The 21,614-nt window shown below is 44.0% G+C and overlaps 1 protein-coding gene across 1 annotated transcript in view; it reads left to right on the top strand.

Moving 5' to 3' along the window:
• The window catches only part of BLVRA (biliverdin reductase A), a 36,509-nt gene that overhangs the window by 9,795 nt on the left and 5,100 nt on the right, over positions 1-21,614 (top strand). Inside the window, exons 3-6 of the mRNA XM_006872157.1 lie at positions 5,264-5,383; positions 8,415-8,512; positions 15,221-15,328; positions 17,984-18,155. Of these exons, the coding sequence (XP_006872219.1) occupies positions 5,264-5,383; positions 8,415-8,512; positions 15,221-15,328; positions 17,984-18,155 (498 nt within the window). The remainder of the gene's footprint in view (positions 1-5,263; positions 5,384-8,414; positions 8,513-15,220; positions 15,329-17,983; positions 18,156-21,614) is intronic.

Raw genomic sequence — 21,614 nt, 5'->3', positions numbered from 1 at the left:
GAATTCAACAAATTTTTTCAGTATTAAATTGATCAGACATGCGATAAAAATGCATTAATAATTACTGGTGATTGTAATGTGAAAGTTGGAAACAAAGAGGAAGGATCCAGAATTGGAAAATATGGGCTTGGTGATACAGAAGATTCTGGAAATCGCATGATAGAATTTTGCAAGACCCGTGCAAATACCTGTTTTCAACAACATAAAAGACAACTATGCATGTGGACCTCACCCGACGTAATGCCCAGGAATCAAATTGATTACATCTGTCAGGAGAGATCATTGAGAAGCTCAATGCAGTCAGCCCAAACAAGGTCATGGGCCAACTGAAACAGAACACCAAGGTCTCATATGCAAGTTCAGCCTGAAGCTGAAGAAAATGAAAACAAGTTCACAAGGGCCAAAATATGAATGTGAATAGGTTGTTGTTAAATGCCATTGAGTTGGTTCTGACTGACCCTATATAGGATTTCTGAGGAGTGGCTGGTAAGTTCGAACCGCCGACCTTGCAATCCGTACTTATCTTACTGCGCTATATCGCACCTGAATTTAGAGACCATCTCAAGAACAGATTTGATGCATTCGACACTAATAACCAAAGACCAGAAGTGTTGTAGGAAGTCATCAAGAACATCATACATGAAGAAAGAAAAGGTCATTAAAAATCCAGGAAAAAAACAAAATGGATGTCAGAAGAAGCTCTGAAACTTGCTCTTGGGCTTCGAGAAGCTAGAGCAACTGGAAGAAATGATGACGTAAAAGAGCTGAACAGAAAATTTCAAAGGGCAGCTTGAGAAGACAAAGTCAAGTATTATAACGAAATGTACAGAGACCTGGTGTTAGAAACCCAAAAGGCAAGAAGATACTCAGTATTTCTCAAGCTGAAACAACAGAAGAAAAAAATCAATCTTGTGTTGCAATACTGATGGATTCTATGGGCAAATCTGTGTTGGAAGAATTCTCCTTTAAAGTCGGGCTGACCAGACTTCACTTCTCATACTTTGTTATCAGGAGAAGGACATCAGGCTTGGTCAAGTGGAGGCTCAGTGAAAAAGAGGAAAAGCCCAAATGAGATGGATTGGCACAGTTGCAGCAGCAATGGGTTCAAACACAGCAGTTGTAAGGATGGCGCAGGACTGACTGGTGTTTGGTTCTGTTGTGCGTGTTGTTGTGAAGTGCCATGGAGTCAGTTCTGACTCATAGCAACCCTGTATAGGGTTTCTGAGGAGCGGCTGCTGGCTTTGCAGCTCAAACTGATTTTGCAGTCCAGAGCATTAACCCACAGCGCCACACCAGGACTCTGTTGTACATAGAGTCACTAGAAGTTGGAACTAACTTGATGGCACTTTATAACAACAGCATGGGCCAAATACTGAATGATGCAGGAAGCATCAAAAGGAGATGGAAGGAAGACACAGAGAATCAATGTGCAGAAAGAATTGGTTGATAGTCAACCATTTCAAGAGGCAGCCTGTGATCAAGAACCAATGGTATTAAAGGAAGAAGCCCAAACCGCACCGAAGGCATTGGTGAAAAACAAGACCCAGAAATTGACAAAAATATAAATGTTAAATTTTTCAACAAACTGATTCAGCGCTGAAGGCACTCACTCATTTATGCCCAGAAATATGGAAGACGGCTGCCTGACCAACTGATTGGAACAAGTTGTGTGCTCCCCAGCCCATTTTTGTGACCATTCCAATGGAATAACAGAATCATTGAACATAATTATAAATATCATATGCAAGTAAAAATTTTTTGAAGATGAAATTAAAAACCAGTTACAGCATTATATCAATGGGGAGCTGCCAGAAATCTAAGCTAGATTCAAAAGAGGACATGGAACAAGGAATGTCTTTGCTGACATCAGATGGATCTTGGTTAAAAGCAGAGAATACTAGAAAGATGTTTACTTTGTGCTTTATTGACTATGCAAAGGCATTCCACGGTCCAGATCATAACAAACAATGAATCACACTGCAAGGAATGTAAATCTCAGAGCACTTCATCGTGTTCATGAGGAAACGGTACGTGGACCAACAGAACAATGGGATGCTGAATGGTTTAAATCACTAAAGATGTGCGTCAGGAAGGTATCCTTTATCCACAGTGGAGCAACAAATAACATTAAAATAGACAGAGAAGGGAGTCCAGATGTGGTGAGCTGTAAACCACGAGGTTGGTTTGAACCGAAAGGCTGGCGGTTCAAACTTACCAGCTGCTTCTCAGAAACCCTCATATGTGGGGTCATATACAGGGTCATTGTGAGTCAGAACCAACTTGACTGCACTTAACAACAGCAACAGAGATAAGATTGAAGTTGTCAAAGACTTCATTTTGCTTGAATCCACAATCAATTCTCATGGAAGCAGCAGTCAAGAAATCAAACGATGTGTTGCATTAGGCAAATCTGCTGCACAAGACCTTTTTAAAGTGTTGAAGAGCAAAGATGTCAGCTTGAGGACTATGGTGCACCTGACCCAAGCCATTGCCTCATACACGTATGAAAGTTGGACAGTGAATAAGGAAGACTATAGAAGAATGGATGCATTTGCACTATGGTGTTGGTGAAGAATATTAACAGTATCATGGACTGTCAGAAGAACAAACAAATCTTTCTTGGAAGAAGTAAAGCTAGAATTCTCCTTAGAAGCAAAGATGGGGAGACTTTGTCTCTCATTCTTTGGACATACTGTCAAGGAGATTAGTCCCTATAGAAAGACATCATGCTTGCTAAAGTGGAGGGTCAACGAAAAAGAGGAAGACCCCCAACAAGATGGATTGACGCCATAGCAGCAAAAAAGGGCTCAAACACACCAACCATTGTGAAGATGGTCCAGGAATGGGCAGTGTTTCGTTCTGTTGTGCATAATGTTTCTATGAGTCGGAACCGACTTGTAGGCACAACAAGTTGGCTATGAATCTGAATGGCACACAGTACACACACAGTTCCAGACGCTGCTGGGTGTGGGGATGAGGTGGTGACCAAGTAAACTTGACACATCCCTCTTTTCCGTTGCTTTAAAAACCCTGTTGTCAGGTTGAATCCAACAAAGTTGATTCTCTACAGTTCAGAGTGTAACTGCCCCACAGGGTTTCCAAGGCAGTCCTGGTGTGACGCTGTGGGAGCCACAGGAGACTGCTAACCACAAAGTTGGTGGTGAAAACCGACCAGTTGCTCCTTGGAAACCCTATATTGGATTGCTAGGATTACTCTACTCAAAGACACTTAACAACCACGACAACAGATTGTTATGGAAACAGACTGCCACATCTTTCATGGAGCAGATGGTGGGTTCAAATCACTAACATTTCTGTTACTAGCTGAGCACTTGATCATTGTGCCACCAAGGCTCCTCAGAACCTAACGTCTTCCAAGCAGATTCGATTCTAACTCACAGTGACCCTATAGAATAATATAGAACTGCCCCAGAGGCTCTTCAAGACTGTAATCTTTTAAGAATTGACTGTCACAGCTTTCTCCTAAGGAGCAGCTAATGGGTTTGAAATACCAACCTTTGGGTTCACAGCCAAGTGCTTAACCACTGTATCACTAGGACTCCTGTTGCTTTAGAGACATTAAATACACACTTACCCAAAGGACAAATAATTACTGACGTGGTCCATGCAGAAGTGTTTTCGCATTTTGATTCATAATCCAATCCACCTTCTTCCAGTTTGCCTATTATAAAAGGTGGGTTGGAGCATCACAGAGACCAGTCATGCTGGGCTCTGTCTTGGCCCAGGTTTCCTTCTCCGTTAGACAGGGACTGTGGCAAGTAGGAGAGGAGAGGCATTGTTAGCCAGAGGCCCTGGCAGCTTAGTAGATTACATGTTGGGCCGCTAGACACAAGATCAGCAGTTTGAATCTACCAACCTCTCCAGAGGAGAAAGAGGAGGCTTTCTGCTCCCGTAAAGATTTCCAACCTCCCCTACCTAGGGTCACTATGAGTCAGAATCCACTGTAAGGCAGTGGATTTGGGTTTGGACTTTATAACCCCATATGGTCCCCAACTTAAAGCTGGGCTCACCTGAAGTGGGTTCTCTCCTTTTCTCTTAAGCGCCAGTCCCCTAGCAACTGGCTGCCAAGAGCAATGCAATGGGGTCCCCCCAAATCATCCAGATCCCCAGGGGCAGGGGGAAAGACGGGAGAAAAGGCTAAGAGTTCAGCTCATACCACAGTCCTCACACTGTTCCCTTCTTCACATCCCCCTCCTCCACTCCTGTTAATATCCTACCCCCTACCCCCACCCTAGGAACCTTTGCTAAACTAGATGTGTCCCTTCTCTGAGCTCCCACGATTCCCCAGCACAACACTTCCCATGTTAGTCATGTATTGTTGGGTGTGTAACATGTGTTGTTATTCCCTCTCCCAGACTGCGAACTCATTGGAAGATTAGGGTTTGAATTTCTTCATCATGCCCTACAATGCATAGCGCACAATAGACTAAAAATAAGTCTTGGTTAAATCAGGTGAACGCATTGGAAGCAAACGTAACCTAATACCCTTTGGCAAGGGAACATCTCTCTTTGCTGCCTCTTGGAGCTGGGAGCAAAAGCGGACATCCTTCCTCGCTGCTTTCCCCCTCCCCCCTCCCTGTCCACTCACACTGTTCAGTGCCCTGAGGATTCCTTCTGTCTGGAGCCTCCTGTCGTCTGCCTACATTCCTCAGTGACAGCCACCCCTCAGAGGAGAGGCCCACCTCTGCACTGGATCAGCGTGCAGAATGCCCAGGCTGGACTGTCCTACTCTAAGAGGCCGAGAGCCTCTGCTACTGGTCTTCGTGGGCCAGCCACGGCCTCTGTGGACACAGCCAGCTCAGCTGTAGAAGGAGGCAGCGACCTCTGCCGTCAGCTTGGCTGTGACGTATGGAGTGTCTTGAAGCCACAGAGCAACGTCACATCTACGGTGTTGCTGTGTTGGATTTGAGTTAGGTTCGGTATTTAGAATGTTTGGCCAAGTGCCTGAAACTGGAAGCATCTGCAAAGAACACGTCTCATGTGATAGAGAGATCCTTCCTTTTTGTTTCATAGATGAAGGAATCCACAATATCACCAGTTAAAGGTAATACAGGTTACTCAATGCCCAGTTTCCTGACTTGAACCATTCTTCTCCCACCACTGTGGAAAATCACCCTGAATGTGGGAGAGAAGAGAATGAATCTTTCATTTTCTCAAGTTCATCATCAGGACATTCATTATTGGGCAGAAGGGTCATTTGTTCGATGCCATTTTGTTTAATTTTTCTGCTTCTCTCAAATAGACGAGAGCTTGGCAGCATTGATGGAGTCCAGCAGATTTCTCTGGAAGATGCTCTTTCCAGCCAACAGGTTGAGGTGGCCTACATCTGCAGCGAAAGTGCCAGCCACGAGGGCTACATAAGGTGCGTTTCCGTGCAGGCCAGCCTCGCTTTATGTAGCAGTGCGGGGCTGTGAAAATGCCGTAGAAGCTGAAACCACGCAAGGTGATCTCCGCCGTTGGGGAGAAGAGCGTTTGTAACTGTTGGTTACAAATTATAGGGGAATGGGACCAATAGTAAAATGAGTATCTCCTTGTTATTGTGGCAACCGCGTGCTTAATGGGGTGGCACGATTGTCATCTGTAGCGTTTTCATTCGCTGATTATTAGAAGCCGGTCACAAGGCCTTTTTTCCAGGTGTATATTAGGAGGAAGCTCTGCCTAAGCCTGTTCAACATCCCAGCAACACCCAAACCTTTGCTAACAGAAGTTGCATCTGAGTTCCCTATATGTGGCAAGAATCCTCCCAACCCTACTGACTTCTAATATTGTTGTTGTGAAGTGCCATTGCTTCGGTTCCGTCTCATAGCGACCCTGTGTAGGGTTTCCAAGGAGCGTCTGGTGAATTTAAACCATCGACCTTGCAGTTCAAACTGACCTTGCAGTCCAGTGCTTGTCCTACAGCGCCACACCAGGACTCCCTAAATATTTACAGGAGCAGAAAGCCTCCTGTTTGTCCCAGAGTGGCTGGTGCACTCCAACTGCTGGCCTTGTGGTTAGCCGTGCAGGGTGTAATCTGCACACCACCACGCTGCAATTGCAAGGACATTAAGAATTATCAGGAGTGGTTTGAGCAGCACCGGCTTCCTTCGCGTCCTATGATTTCTGCAAGCAAGCATCTTTCCTGTGCTTTGGCAGATCATCAGATTCCTTTCTAAGGGTTAGCTGCTTCCAACATTTCATCTTCTGCATTTTCAGTGTTGTGAAATATCTCTCTGGAGTGATTTTTTAGCCACGTGATGAGTTCATGAGGAAGTAGTGGTGGAATCAAAGTAGGGAATGGAGGCAGTGGGAGAAGGGAAGAAGTGTCCCCTGCCCATCTTTGAATGCAAAGCTAAGAGTCATTCAAGTGTTTGCTGGGCCTGAGCCCGGAGGAAGAGGCCCAGGCATCATGTGACTGCTGACTGAGCTATACGAGCCACCTCCCTGACCGGAAGATTTCCTTCTGTGTTCCTATGCTTAACTGTGGCTGCCCTGCCTGCTTTATCCAATTCCATTGTGGGCATAAGCGTCTTTGCTTGGAGACCCTTAGCCTTCCCGGTTAGCAGCGTGGTGTTTTTCCCTTTAAAACAAAATTAATCTCATAAACCCCATGCTTATAAGTATTTGTACCCTGTTATCTATAGTAGAGTCCTGGTGTGGCACTGTAGGATAATGCACTGGCTGAAAGGTCAGTTTGAGCTGCAAGGTTAGTTGTTCAAACTCACCGTTGGACTACTAGCCACAAGGTCGGCAATTCAAACCCACCAGCTGATCCTTGGAGACCCCATACAGGGTCGATATGAGTCAGTATTGATTCATTGCCACTTAACAGCAGCATCAGCCTCTGTAGTGGCGCCGAGGCTTTACATGCTCAGCTGCTGCTAACCATGGGTTGAAAGTTCGCTTCCACCCAGAAGTGTCTCAGAAAAAAAGGCCTGATAATCTAGTTCCTGGAAGTCAGCCATTGGAAATCTATAGTTCACTTAAAAAATTTTTTTAAAGATTAATTAAAAATTGAATGTTAAGTTTATATTCTCAAAATGCATAAAATTTAGTCAGGAACTGAGCATGTAATTGAAACCCATGCCTTTATTACGCATCACTGTAAACTGTGGCTGTGGGGATAAATTTGGAGGAGGGAGTAAATACCTAATCTGAGTTTTATGTATATTTCTATAGTATAAGAATTAAAATTAAAATAAAAACTCCCGTACCTTCCATTTCTTAATTCTAATACAAATTGTAATGTGTTCAGTTTTGTGTTTTTTTTTAAACAAGAAACAAAATGCTATGGAGCACGGTTTTACTTTGAGACACACAGGGTTGTCATGACTCCAAGTTGACTCTTGTTATCTGTAGAATAAAATCCAGCCCCCAGAGCACAGTTCTTCACAGACAGCCTCCCACCTGCTTTGATAGTAACATTTCTCCCCATTCCCTATAAGTCACTCTCCTGCCATGCTAAAATTCACACCATTTTCCAAATAGACAAAGTCCCCTTAAATGCCCTTCCCAATGCACAATGAAATGAAATGCCCTTTGACACATTATACCTGAAAAACTCCTACTCATGCTTCAACACCCAGTGTAAATGTCCTTAGTGAAATATTTTCAGATTACCTCAAGGCAAACTAGCTATCATGGTCTTTATTTGTAGTTACCATATGGTATTGAAATTTACCTGTTCGTGGATTTTTATGACTCCATCGGAACACCTGACAAAATCTAGTGCCGTTGAGGTGCGCCTGACTCACAGTGACCCTATAGAATGGAATTTTCAAGTCTGTAGCTCTTACACCACATATTTCTCTTGCAGAGCAGTTGGTAGGTTTGAACCTTCAACCTTTCAGCTAGCAACCATGCACTTAGTCACTGGGCCACCAGGGCACCTTACCTGACAACTGTTGTTGTTAAGTTTCTGAGAAGCGACTGGTAGGATTGAACCACTGGCCTTGCAGTTCAAACTGATGTTGCGGTCCAGTGCTTTATTCTACAGTACCATGCCAGGACTCCTAGTAACTGGTAAATAGTTGGATAAATGAAGGTTTAAATTAATACATAACTAGAAGGGAGTCTGTAAAGCCATTTGAACTGCAAGATTGGTGGTTCAAGCTCACCAGCTGCTCCTCAGAAACCCTTACAGGGTCACTATGGGTCGGAATCGACTCCACGGCACTTTACAACAACAAGAAGGCAGTAATAAAAATAGGCCTACTTCTATATTATTTCTACTGCAAATTAACAATAATGTGATATTCTTTGCCACTGATCCTGACCCCCATTGCTTCTAACACATTTACACACAAAAGGCTTTTAAACTCTTGGGTATTTATAAGTCTGTTCTTTGTCATGCAAAGCATTTGAGTGAAGCTATTTCAAGTGTACTTGTCCTGTATTTATCTCTTTTTCCAAAGGCAGTTCCTAAATGCTGGGAAGCATGTCCTCGTGGAATACCCCATGACACTGTCTCAGGCAGCGGCTCAGGAACTCTGGGAACTGGCTGACCAGAAAGGTGACGTATGTTCTGTCTGTTTGGAACATAGGCCCTCTCCTATCCCCAGGGGTTCTGTGGTCCCAACTTTGATCCCTTCACGACTTCATTCTCAAAATGAGAATTTTCAGATACATTGCCCTGGCTACACTGGACTCCCCTTCTGATCCCCTGCTAGCCTGTATATACTGAGGGACACATGGAGGCTGAGGAGGAAGGTGGCAGGGAACTTGCAAGCCTGTGTTCTTATAAAGCATGAATTAGCTTCCATCTGTGGTTTTATTTACATGATATTTACAGTGCTAGTGGGAAATGCCCAAATCAAAGTTACTACTTATTGTAGACAACATTCTTATCAATGGAGAAAAGATTGAAGTTGTCAAGGACTTCATTCTTCTTGGATGAACTGTCAACACTCGCTGAAGCAGCAGTCAAGAGATCAGATGACGTATTGCATTGGGCAAATCTGGCTGCACAGGAACTTTTTAAAGTGTTGAAGAGCAGAGATGTCAGCTTGAGGACTAAGGTGCGGTGCGCCTGACCCAAGCCATGGTATTTTTAATAACCTCATATGGAAGTGAACGCTGGACAATGAATAAGGAAGATTGTAGAAGAATTGATGCCTTTGAGTTGTGGTGTTGGAGGAGAATACTAAAAGTGCCAATAGATCTGTTTTGGAAGAAGTGCAGCCAGAGTGCTCCTTAGAGGCCAAGATGGCCAAACATCGTCTCTCATACTTTGGACGTATTGTCAGGAGGGAACAGTTGCTGGAGAAGGATGTCATGCTGGGTAAGATGGAGGGTCAGAGGAAGACCCTCAACGAGATGGATCAGTCAGGTGGCATCATTGATGGCATCAAGTGTGGTAGTGAGGTTGGCCCAGGATCAGACATTGTTTCATTCTGCTGTGCATGGGGTCGCTATGAGTCGGTTCGGACTCGATGGCACCTGACAACAACAACGACAACTTACTGTAGATACGTATTTGGTAATTTTTCAAAAGTAATCATCATTTATTAAATATTCACTCTATATCAGGAGAAGTCCTTGTGTGGAGCTGTGACATCAGCACTGGATTGCTAACCACAAGCTCAGAAGTTCAAATCCACCTCAGAAACCCTAAAGAGAGTTACCGTGAGCTAGAACTGACTGGATGGCACTTAACAATAACAACATGTGTCAGAAATTGATAAGCACATTTTATAAGTTATTTCTTTAAATCTCCTGGGATCCGTGGCAGGAGGCATTTCTGTATTCGCCTCTGAAGTCCACACATGCTGCACTAAAGCCACAGTATCCTCCTGAGAGCTCCTGTTTTGTATAACTGGCCAATCCCTCTCTGCAGGCAACTACATTGAACTAGAATGCATAGGGGTTGACAGGAGGCAAGATCAGAGCTATAGAGTGAATGAGATAAAATTTCCCAACACAACTCTCCTAGGACAGCCCTTGGTAGCCATGAAGAAAGAGCAGGTACATTGTTAGGATGGGAAAAAAATTCCTGTGCATTTTCCTGCGATTTTCTCATCAATTCATTTTTCCATTTTCTTCAGACTTTTTCCTAATAAACCTTGTAATCCCTGTGTCCTGTGAGAAAAGTCTATTAAGATTATTCCTTTGTTGTTGTTGTTGTTAAGTGCCATCGAGTCAATTCCAACCCATAGCGGCCCTGGATAGGGTTTCCAAGGAGTGATTGGTGAGCTTGAACCGCTGACCTTGCGATTCAAACGACTTTGTGGTCTGGCACGTTAACCCACAGCGCCACACCAGGACTCCAAGATTATCCCTTTGGGGTTTTCCAAACAGTTACCGTAACCCTTTGAACTGACTGCTCTGCTTTGAATTGAACTGGCCAAGGGATCCTTCCCCTCAAGCTTTTATTTGGACTTTTTTTTTGTTTTTGTTTTTGTTTTTGTTTTTGTTTTTGTTTTTGTTTTGGAAAGCACCCTAACCAAAGACAAATGAAAGAACTTGTCTGCAGCCCTCCACAATTACAGAGACATGTTTAAAGCCATTTTGTTTTGGATCTGTGTATGCATGAACTAGAACCCTAGTTGCAGTATATTTGGACTTACCCTCCTATGTTATTTCTCATAGTATTAATGCCCCTGAAGTAAGTCCAAGATGCCAAAGTATGTCCCACAGACGTCTAGCTGATTGCAAAGGGAAAGTGTATTTTGACAATGATGAGCTCTGCTGGTCACCATCCTAGCCAAATGATGAACACGGGTCAACCTGCATCTCAAGTCTCTGAGTGCAAAGCACCCAGGAAGTATTACAAAATGTTTGCCTTCATACGGTTGAACTTCAGAGCACAATTCCAGTTCGCGGCAACTACAGGGATGGAGAAACAAGTTAAATGACACCATTCCAAAACCAAGCCAGCTGGAATGTGGACACTATACAAGACAACTATTCAAAAAGACAATATCCTGTACCCAGTGACTTCCAAAGAGTACAGTAAAGTAAAGGCAGGGTGAGAGCTTCTTTATAGTGGAAAATCTGCACTAACACCCTCTCAACCAAGTGCTCACCATCAGCGTTGACAAGTCACGTTGGTAGTATGTACTTTTGATATGATGTGATAAGAATGGCACTTGGCCTTTGTGTGTTTCCTTCTGAAAGCTCACAATCTGATCATAAGAAAAACATAAGACAAAATCTAATTGAGCAGTGCAAACCCCCTTCCAAGACTAAGACTCAAAGGGGATACACGCTCTGATTGGTGACCATGCGCTTGTCACCGATAAGAGGAAGCGAGGGAAAAACAGCAATGAAGTGGTGAGCTAAGCCCTACAATGTTCATTACACTTCTGTGAACCCAGGTCAAGACCTGTTTTGCCAGCAGTGTGGCAAGACCTGGGGACTCTTGGGCCCAGAGTCAGTGACATAGCCACAGAGGACTAGAGTGGAGGGTGAAGTGTCCAGCTGATAAGAAGAGAGGGCATATGCACAAGAACACCCACACTTGCAGCTAATACCCACTTGACCTGGTTTCAATGACTGGATGATCAGAGCTCAACTAGAAGAGGAAAGAGGGAAAAAAGAGTAATCTGATACAATTTCATGAACTTGACCTACACCTATGGATGCAGTAGCTCAAAAGAGGGAACAAATCCTTACAGCAAGAATCATTCCCACCCCCTCCACACACAGAGTAGACAAGGATGGGCAACTTGGACATTGGCTACCCAAAAGGGGGCGGGGAGGGGCTACAAAGGCAAGAAGTGACTGGCTTACAAGCTTTCAAGAGGGAACCTAGAGCCAGGGGGCCTGGAGGAAGGCAGAATGTCCAGTGAGTAGTATCCAGTCTGTCTAGGCGGAGCTGATGAAATGAAATGCAGATGGGTCTCTTGTGATACAATAGTGAATAATTGTTATCAGGACTGATTGTGAGGGTTGGAAATGTAAAGGTAGATGTTTTGTAGCAAGGAGGGGAGTGATTAACTTTTCAGTCTAGGATCGGAGGTCCCTAGGACCATCAAGGGAGAAGAGCAGAGAGCGGGACCCTACCCAGAGAAGCAGTGATGCCTGAGATGGAGGCAGAGACGATTACATGCAGCGATGGAGCAGCTGGGGACTTTAGATCCCGAGAGGGAGAGCGACTGTGTTGATGATGCATGGAGGGGATTGTAACCATGGCAATGAAATGATATACGATAGAATGAATGTAAAACTAATGTTCTCCCATGTAAACTAACATATAATACACAATAAAGCATTTTAAAAAACAAAACAAAACAAAAAATCTAATTGAGGGACATTCAATCAATGTACTAGCCTGACCAACAGTCCTTAAAACTCAAGGTTCTCAGTAGCAAGGAAAACCTGAGAAACCTTTCAACCCAATAGGAACCTGAGGAGATAGTGACAACTAATTGTAATGTGTCCTGGGTGGGTTTCTGAAACAGTGAAAAAGGATGTTCGTGAAACACTAAGGGAATCTGAATCAAGTGTGGCTTTAGTTAAAAAAAATTAAATGAGAAACAAAATACCAAGGACCATATATATTATCAGGAGGGACCAATCCCTGTAGAAGGAGGTCATGCTTACTTAAGTAGAGGGTCAGCGACAAAGAGGAAACCCCCCAACAAGATGGACTGGCATAGTGGGAGCAGCAACAGTCTAATATTAACTGTGAGTCATTTGAATATTTAGCATAAAAAAGAAATGACTAATGGAAGATCTGATCCCCCCATTCAGAAATGTTACAAGCTCGCCAGTAAAACCAGTCACCTCTGACTCAGAGTAGAACTGTGCTCCCCAGGGTTTTCAATCACTGATTGTTTGGAAGTACATCACCAGGACTTTCTTCCTCTGGATAGATAGACTTGGACCTCGAACCTTTGAACTTGCAGCCAAGCATTTAACTGAACACTCTCCACAGGAAGAAATCATTTACGTGCTGCCCCAGTGTAAATAGGTATGTTATAGAGACAGAGAGCTCAGCTTCGTGTAAAAATTTCAGAGGAACCAAAACAGTGTTGACATTTTTATTTTACCATGGAAATTAGTCCTAGCATTGGGTATCATATACAACTAGTGTCTGGTTAAGGGAAATTTCTACATTTGAAATACCACAAATGGTGTTTCAAATCGTATTTCCCTTTTCATAAAATTGAGGTGCACGCATGAAACGAATCACTGTTGAAAGTGCTGGGTCTGCTGTCCTTCAGTTTCTGGAGACGTGTTCCCCAGCCCCGTTCTTCAGCCCGGTCTAACGGGTTACTGTGCCATCTTTGGTGCATCTAACAAGAAGAAATGCAAACTTTGTCTTGCACTTGCAATGGCTGAATTAGTTATAAAGGTAGAACCCAGTGCCTGAGAATTTCTAAGAAGTCTGTACAAAAGTAGGTGCTACATCCATACCAAAGCCCTTGAAGAAACTCCAGTAATGATTCTGTTACGCGTCAATCACCCGAAAAACATAATGAATGACCTGAGCCTTTGTCTTCTTTTTTAATTGAGCTGTAACTTACATAGGACTCCTGGTGTGGTGCTGTTTGATCAGTGCTGGACTTCAAACCACAAGGTCGATGGTTCAAACCCACCCGTTGCTCCTCTGAAACCCTATTGTTGTTGTTGTTGTTAAGTGCCATCGAGTCAGTTCCGACCCATAGCGACCCTGTACAGGGTTTCCGAGGGTGTAAATCTTTACGGGAGTAGAAAGCCTCATCTTTCTCCCGCGGAGCGGCTGGTAGTTTCGAACTGCTGACCTTAAGGTTCGCAGCCCAATTCGTAACCACTACGCTACTGAAACCCTATACATGGTTGCTATGAGTTGAAACCACTCAACGGTACTTTACAACAAAACCCTAAGTTACACTGAATGAAACACAGCAATTTTTAAGTACAGAGTTCTGTGAATTCTGACAGAGTATACAAGCATGTAACCACCATTCCAGTCAGCATATAGAACTGTGTTTAATCACAAAAGAGGTGTGGTGTTTTATGAAGTTTCTGGTGTAGATGGTGGTGGTGGTTGTGTGCTGTGAAGTCAGTTCTGACTCATGACAACTCTTTATATGGTTTCCAAGGCTGTAAGTCTTTAAGGCGATAGAAAGCCTCATTGTTCTACTGTGGAACCACTGGTGGATTCCAACTGCTAACCTTGGTATTAGCAGCCCTGCGCCACCAGAGATACTTTCTGGCCTAAGTCGGAGATAAAAATCGCAAAAGCAAGATATTTGAACAACTTTTTCTTACAGTTTAAAGTTTCAGTTATGAATATTAAGCCTTTGTCGTCCCTTCAGCCTTGTTGTTGTTTTTAACCATCTGATTTTTCCAGTGCTTTGAAATGAAGAGGCTAATTTTAGCACCCTCATTTAGTGCAGACCTACCAGCTACAACTTGGAAACCCAATACGGGCTTGCAATGGGTCTGAACAGGCTCAATGGCACTTAACAAGAACAACAAGGTTTAGTTCAGAAGCTCCCTTTTCTATATGTGGTCTAGATTTTTGTGTTATCCTGCCCCCTTCTGTCCAGAAAAGAAGCTAACACCCGGCTGGCTCTCAGCCATGTTCCTGAGACAAGTGGATGCCATCTTGCTTTCTTAGGTTCTTATTTCTGCTGGAAGTTTAGGACCGGCACCCTCACGGCTGGGGTATTTGAGGCGTAGTGGCGTCTGCCTTGCCCTGTACCCACGGTGGTTCAGAGCACTGTGTGTCCTGTTCTGGAGGAAGTCTCTAGGATGCGTTGTTCCCCACAAATCAAGATGGCGGCCCTTTTTAAAAGTAAAATACATATAACAAAGTCTGTCGTTGCACCATTTTTAAGTATACAACTCATTGGCATCAGTTCCATTCACCATGCTATGCTGCCATCACCTCTATGCACTCCCCGAACTTTTGCATCAGTTTGGTGTCCCTGAAGCAATCCCATCTTCTCCTCCTACTCACCCCTGCCAACCACTTACAACCTTTTTTCTCTACTCATTTTTTTTATTCTAGATATTTTGAATAAGAGAGCATGCATGGTGTCTCCTTTTGTGACTGACTTATTTCACTGAGCATAAGTTTGTCAAGGTTCATCCATGTGGTAGCATGTGCCCGTGGCTGAGTTATTGTCCAATGTATGTGTGAACCACATTTTGTTCATCTGTCTGCTGACATACTCGGTGGTTTCTACCTTCTGGCTCATGTGAACAATGCTGCCAGGAACACGGGTGTACAGGTTTCTGTCTGAGTCCCTGAAGAACTACCTTTCTTACTTCATGTTTGTCATGACAGGAAAAATCCTACACGAGGAACATATTGAACTCTTAATGGAGGAGTTTGCATTTCTGAAGAAGGAAGTGGTGGGCAAGGATCTGCTGAAAGGATCGCTTCTCTTCACAGGTCAGTTTTAGAGGGAATGTAGGTCACCCTGGTACAGAGGCCTGGAGGCCTGTTGGGTTTTGCCCCAGCTCCCAAGAACATGAGTTTGGCTTCCTTCCTGCTAATGGCTGTCTGACCTAGGGCCAATTTTAATTTAGCTTTCCAGGAGCTCTGGTAGCGTAGTGGTTACGAATCGGGCTGCGAACCTTAAGGTCAGCGGTTCGAAACTACCAGCCGCTCCGCGGGAGAAAGATGAGGCTTTCTACTCCCGTAAAGATTTACACCCTCGGAAACCCTGTACAGGGTCGCTATGGGTCGGAACCGACTCAAAGGCACTTAACAACAACAACAACAAATACCTCAGTGAACAATACAAATACCTATTTTCATTCTCCTCTCAAATGAGATTGAATTCCTTAGTGGGCCTTGAGTAAAAAAAAAAAAAAAAAAAATGTTATAAATTGAAAACTTATTTATGCTTCTGGTTGAATCTATTTCAACTTCTCATGAAATCTTAACAAGTTGGAGATTTTCCTCCACAAGAAACTGTGTATGAGCTCTCTCTTTTTACAAGAAGACTGGAAGACGGATGCTTGGAGAGGAAGACGCTGATTGCCTGGCTTCTCCCTGGGGATGGGGATGATGTTCCTGCTCAGAAGTTTAGTGGGTTGTCTGCGGTTCTGCTTTTCCTTCATATTTTCCAATAACATCTCACTGCTTCTTAATCGACCTCTTGACTTTAGTGAAACCATCACCATGAGGGGTCATGTTTTCAAGGAACTGAAGTTCCTGATTTAGTTTAGAAAAAAACTAGCACTGGACTGCAAGGTGGTTTTGAACCACAAGGTTGGAGGTTTCAACTCACCAGTTGCTCTTTGGAAACCCTATACAGGGTCGCTATGAGTCAGAACCAATTCGAGGGCACTTAACAACAACAAAGATGTAGCACTGTAGAATAAGCGCTAAGACTGCAAGGTCAATATGAACTTCAAAGATGGCAGTTCAAACCCACCAACCACTCCTCGGAAACCCCATACAGGGTTGCTATGAACATGGCTTAACCATGTGAAACCGTTGACTGTAGTTTAGTAAGTAAGCCCATGTTTACGTTGTTTACTGGGCAATCTGACACTGGGGACTAATTGTGTCACTTTCCTTGGCATTGAACTAGCTGTCACTGCTCTTGTTTTATTGTCATTTACATAGCCTTTATATGGCATTTAAAAGGAACTCCAGTGGCACTGTGGGTTATGCACTGGACTGCTGACAGCAAGGTTGGCAATTCAAACCCCCCAGCTGCTCTACAAGAAAAAGATGAGGCTGTGTTTGATTTACAGTCTCATAAGCTTGAGTCCTGGTGTGGTGCTGGGGGTTAATGCGTCAGACTGTAAAGCCATTTGAACTGCAAAGTCGGCGGTTCCAGCTCACCAGCTGCTCCTTGGAAACCCCATACAGGGTCGCTATTGATCGGAACCGACTCGACGGCACTTAACAACAACAAATCTTTACGGGAACAGAACGCCTCATCTTTCTCCCATGGAACCACTGGTAGTTTCGAACTGTTGACCTTGAGGTTGGAAGCCTTACTCAACCAATGCGCTACCAGAGCTCCTTATTTATGTGTATAGATAATATATATACATATGGATAGGTAGGTATATGACACAAAAATCAGTTGCTATTAAGTTTATTACAACTTACGTCAACCACATGTGTACAATATAGCATGTATGCAATGTAGCATGTATGCAATGTAGCATGTATGCAACGTAGCATGTATGCAACGTTGCATGCATGCAACATAGCATAGCTCTCCATGGTGTTTTTATGCTGTGATCATTCATAAGCAGATTGCCAATTTTTTTTCTGAGATGCCTCTGGGTGGATTCACACTACCAACCTTTCTGCTAATAACCTAATGCTTAGTCATTCAAACCACCTGGGAGCTCCTATAGATATATTACTGTTGTTAAGTGCCAGAGAGTCAGTTCTCACTCACAGTGACCTTGTCTGAGGTTTCCAAGTCTTTATAAAATCTTTGCAGGAGGAGAAAACCTCATCTTTCTTGTGAGGAGGCAACTGGTGGGCTCGAACCTCTGACTTTTTGGCTCACAGTCCCATGCTGTTGTTGTTAAGTGCTGCCAAGTCAGTTCTGACCCATAGTGACCGTGTTTAGGGTTTCCAAGGAGCAGCTGGTGAACTTGAACCACCGACCTTGTGGTGCAATGACTTTGCAGTCTGATGCATTAGCCCACAGTGCCACCCCAGGGCTCCATATACATTGTTGTTGTTCAGTGCTACTGAGTTGGTTCCGAGGAGCAGCTAGTGAGTTTGAACCAACGGCCTTGCAGTTCAAAATGACCTTGAAGTCAATTGCTTATCCCACACCAGGACTCCAAATACATTAAGAGTCTGAAACATTTTGATAATACTTTTTGCCTAAATTGACTGCTATTTACACTGAAATATTGTAATATCATTTTGCTAAGAACATGGAATTTAACAAGCAAGGAAAAGGAGAGAGCCTTTGATGACAGAAGTTTGACAGCCATGTAAGCTCTCTGTCATCGCCATTAGTCTTGCGCACATACACCTGTAGGGAAGGTCCCACTGCCCTGGTCCCCTGGCCTGTCACCCCTCACTCCCCGTTCCCACCATGTTTACAATTCCCCACAGCTGGCCCTTTGGAAGAAGAACGGTTCGGTTTCCCAGCATTCAGTGGCATCTCTCGTCTGACCTGGTTGGTGGCTCTCTTTGGGGAACTTTCTCTTGTGTCTGCCACTTTGGAGGAGCGAAAGGAAGACCAGTACATGAAGATGACCGTGTGCTTGGAGACTGAGAACAAATGGTGAGTCATGAAGGACCGGGAAGGGGAGGAGACCTAAGGCCTCCACTCTAGAAGGGAGCCAGGGGTTGGAGGCAGCTCCCAGGGCACCCTCTGCCTGTTCAGTCAGGCCGGCTGCTGATGGCTCGCTGTGCAGCCTGGAAGGATCCCAGTACCATAGTTTTCCAGTCATGACAACAAGCCACTTACATACCACATACTGACAGACAAGTAGTGGTTATTTCTTTGACCAAGCCATTTTAACCATAACATGTTCATAATTTTCTTTGAAAAGCATTTGGACTGTGTAAAAGATTTGAACAAAAGAGTTTTAGAGTGGTTTTATATGTCTTTCCAGATAAGTGAATCTCATGGTAGTAAAAGAAAACACCTTTGATTATTTAAAAGAATCAAACATGGGGTTTGAATCCTTGAAGGAAGCCTGACCTATCTGCAGGTTGAAGAGTTTTGTCTTTGCCAGGCTGGGAGGAAGGCAATGTACGGACAAGTGTAGGAAGCCACACAGACACATGGGCAGTGGTCAGTAGCAGTGGCTCTGGGCTCCGGTTCTCAGGCTGTGGGAATTTTCGCAATGCAGCCATGGACAGAGGGGTTCACAGACCATTGAAGTCTCCATAGACAGAGCTAGCACGAGCTGAGCTCAGACAACTGAAGAGGGGAGATCAGAGAGGTCTTGAGGCTTTGGTGTATTGAGATGTTTGGGGAGAAGGTTATGAGTCTGGGAACCGCATCAGAAAGGCAGGCATCTGGTGAGAGAGAAGAGGATATAGCAAATGTATACTCACAATGTCTAAAACTTGTACGTCTGCTAAATCTCTTTGAAATCTCACATTGCCACTGTGGCATAGGTGAAACTTTATGCTTACTATCATCACTGGTGAAGAAAGTGAAAGTCAGGAAACCTCTTAAAAATTTTGCATTCTCTCAAATCTTAAAAGACTCTTTGCTATATTGAAGGACATGAGAAAATCTCATAGGTGGGTCAGAATATTTGGTAGACTTCAAATCTCCTTTTATCCATTGTCAAAAGAACTTTTGCCATCACATTCCAGAACACTTGAGCAGCTGTTATGGTGTGGAACTGTAGGATAAGCACTGAACTGTTAACCTCAAGGTCAGCAGTCCCTTGGAAACCCTGTATAGGGTTGCTGTAAGTTGGAAGCAACTCCACAGCACTTAATAACAGCAACAATTTTGATTTTAAAAAAAAGAAAAGTTAGCCATGGCAATTCGTTTACTATTTCAGATGAAGTTAGAGCAGTTTTTTGATAGAGTTTTAGTAGTTACGTATTTTCTTACATTTGAATCAAACTAAAAAATTGAAGTGGATATATTGGATGGTCTTACTTTTACTAATGTAACTACTATTTCCTGGCCTGAACATGGAGTTTTGATTTATGGGCTAGCATGAAGTGCACATGAATCATTTCAGTGACATCACAATAGAAAAGTCACTAAACTGCAGTTTCTCAGAGCAGGCTGACTGTCGCTGGGCTGACGTATTCTACATGGGACAAAGAAAGGCCATCTTATCATATGGACACAGCTCTGGCTTCAGAGCATATCTTGGAAAAATGCTGGGGGGTTGTGGGCCTCTCCCTTGTCTTTCCCAAAGCTTATCTCCACCTGCAGGCTGGATTCTCATTCAGCTAAAAGGAGACTCCTTTGTACAGTAGGAGTCATGTGACACCACTCGTCTTAGGGACATGGTTCCTTACACTGTAGTTGCCTTCAGACAACATGGTGGAATGGCATAGAGCGTGCCAGGGGCATGGTGGAAGGGGTAAGTGTGATCTTGAAAAGACACTAATTAAAGTACCAGCAAGACGGTAATTATCACAGGAGAAATCAGCCCTGTGGACAACAGAAGGAAATGCTGCTTAATCCTGCACCATGCACACGCTTGGTGACAGGTCTGATCATTGTGATCCACAGGGGTTTTGTTGCCTGGTTTCCAGAAGTAGGTCTTTAGATCTTTCTACCACTGGGCCTGTCCAGCACCATAGCAAAGCGTACGCCTCCACTGACGGACAGGTGTTAGCTGTCTGTAATGTGCTTGGGCTAGCTCCCTGACTTAGAAGGTGAGGATTCTGCCACTGCAAGTGCTACAATTAGCTCAATAGAGAGCTTGCTGTGTGTCAGCGCAAGGCCTAGCTATTTTGCATGGATTTGCTGCTTTAATCTTTATACTCGCTCTCTGAATGACTATATATTACTGAAGGTGCTAAAGTTCAGAAAGGGTAGGAAACGTGTCCAAGGACACCGAGTTAGAGAGCTTTGTAATACAGAATTCAAGCTCAGGCAGCCTGTCACCAAACTCTGCGCTGCCATGCAGTCTTCTGAGAAAAGCTCTGGGAAGACAACACCATGGAAAACACTCTCATCCCTGTACCTTATCATAAGCCTCAAATGTCAGCGGGGTTGCTAACATTAGCCCTGGGTCCCAGAGTTGGCCAGGAAACCAACCATCAATCCTATGATCTTTCCATTTTACTAGAAGTTTTCAAACTGTTTAAAAATAAACATTAGGGCCCCTTCTTCCATCTAACAGTGGCTACCCGATATATAAAGAGGCACTTTCTCGTTTTTGTTGTTGAGTGCCGTGTAGTCAGTTCCCAATATATATACAGACGCACTGCTGTTACTCTCCTGTGGAGGCACATGGTCAGAAGAGTACCAAAGCCACACCTGCTTGCTCCTCCTCTGGGGCTTGGCAAAGAACGCTATTAGGAAAATGCACTTTACCATACGTGCTGCAGACAAGCACACACTGACACCAGGTTATGGGAGCCAGTTGTCAGTGCCCAGGTTAGCAGGATCAATTTGCTGCTTGAGGGACACTGGTATTTGAAAAGCGCATTTGCCACCGGAAAGACAAGCAGAGGAGCCATCGGCGAAGCTGTCAGACCTGAGTTCCTGAGCCTGGCGTCTACAGCTAAATGCATGACATTTAGCAACAACAACATTAGCCTGTGGAGATGCTGAATGCAACATACTGCATTAACTGAAAAATTGGATATTCAACAACAATAAAAGATTAAATGATATGCTCAATTCTACATGATTATTGTTAAGTACCGTCAAGTCGCTTCTCATTCATAGTGACCCTATGGGGTTTCCAAGGAGCAGCTGGTGGGTTTCAACTGCTGACTTGAGGTTAGCAGTCCACTGCTTATCCAACAGTGCCACACAAGGACTCCATGATTGTTGTTGTCAAGTGCCGTCCGGTCGGTTCTGATGTATAGCGACTCTGAATAAGGTTTCCAAGGAACAACTGGGAAGTTTGAACCGCCAACCTTGTAGTTCACACCAACCTTACAGTCTAGCACACTATCCCACAGTGCCACACCAGTACACTATGATGTTGTTGTTGTTGTTATGTGCCATCGAGTCGGTTCCGACCCATAGCGACCCTGTATAGGGTTTCCGAGGGTGTAAATCTTTACGGGAGTAGAAAGCCTC

The sequence above is a fragment of the Chrysochloris asiatica genome, unplaced genomic scaffold (assembly GCF_000296735.1).
Source record: "Chrysochloris asiatica unplaced genomic scaffold, ChrAsi1.0 scaffold00184, whole genome shotgun sequence".
Classification (NCBI taxonomy): domain Eukaryota; kingdom Metazoa; phylum Chordata; class Mammalia; order Afrosoricida; family Chrysochloridae; genus Chrysochloris; species Chrysochloris asiatica.
Note: the sequence above shows the minus strand (reverse complement) of the source record. Positions and strands in the feature narration are given on the sequence as shown.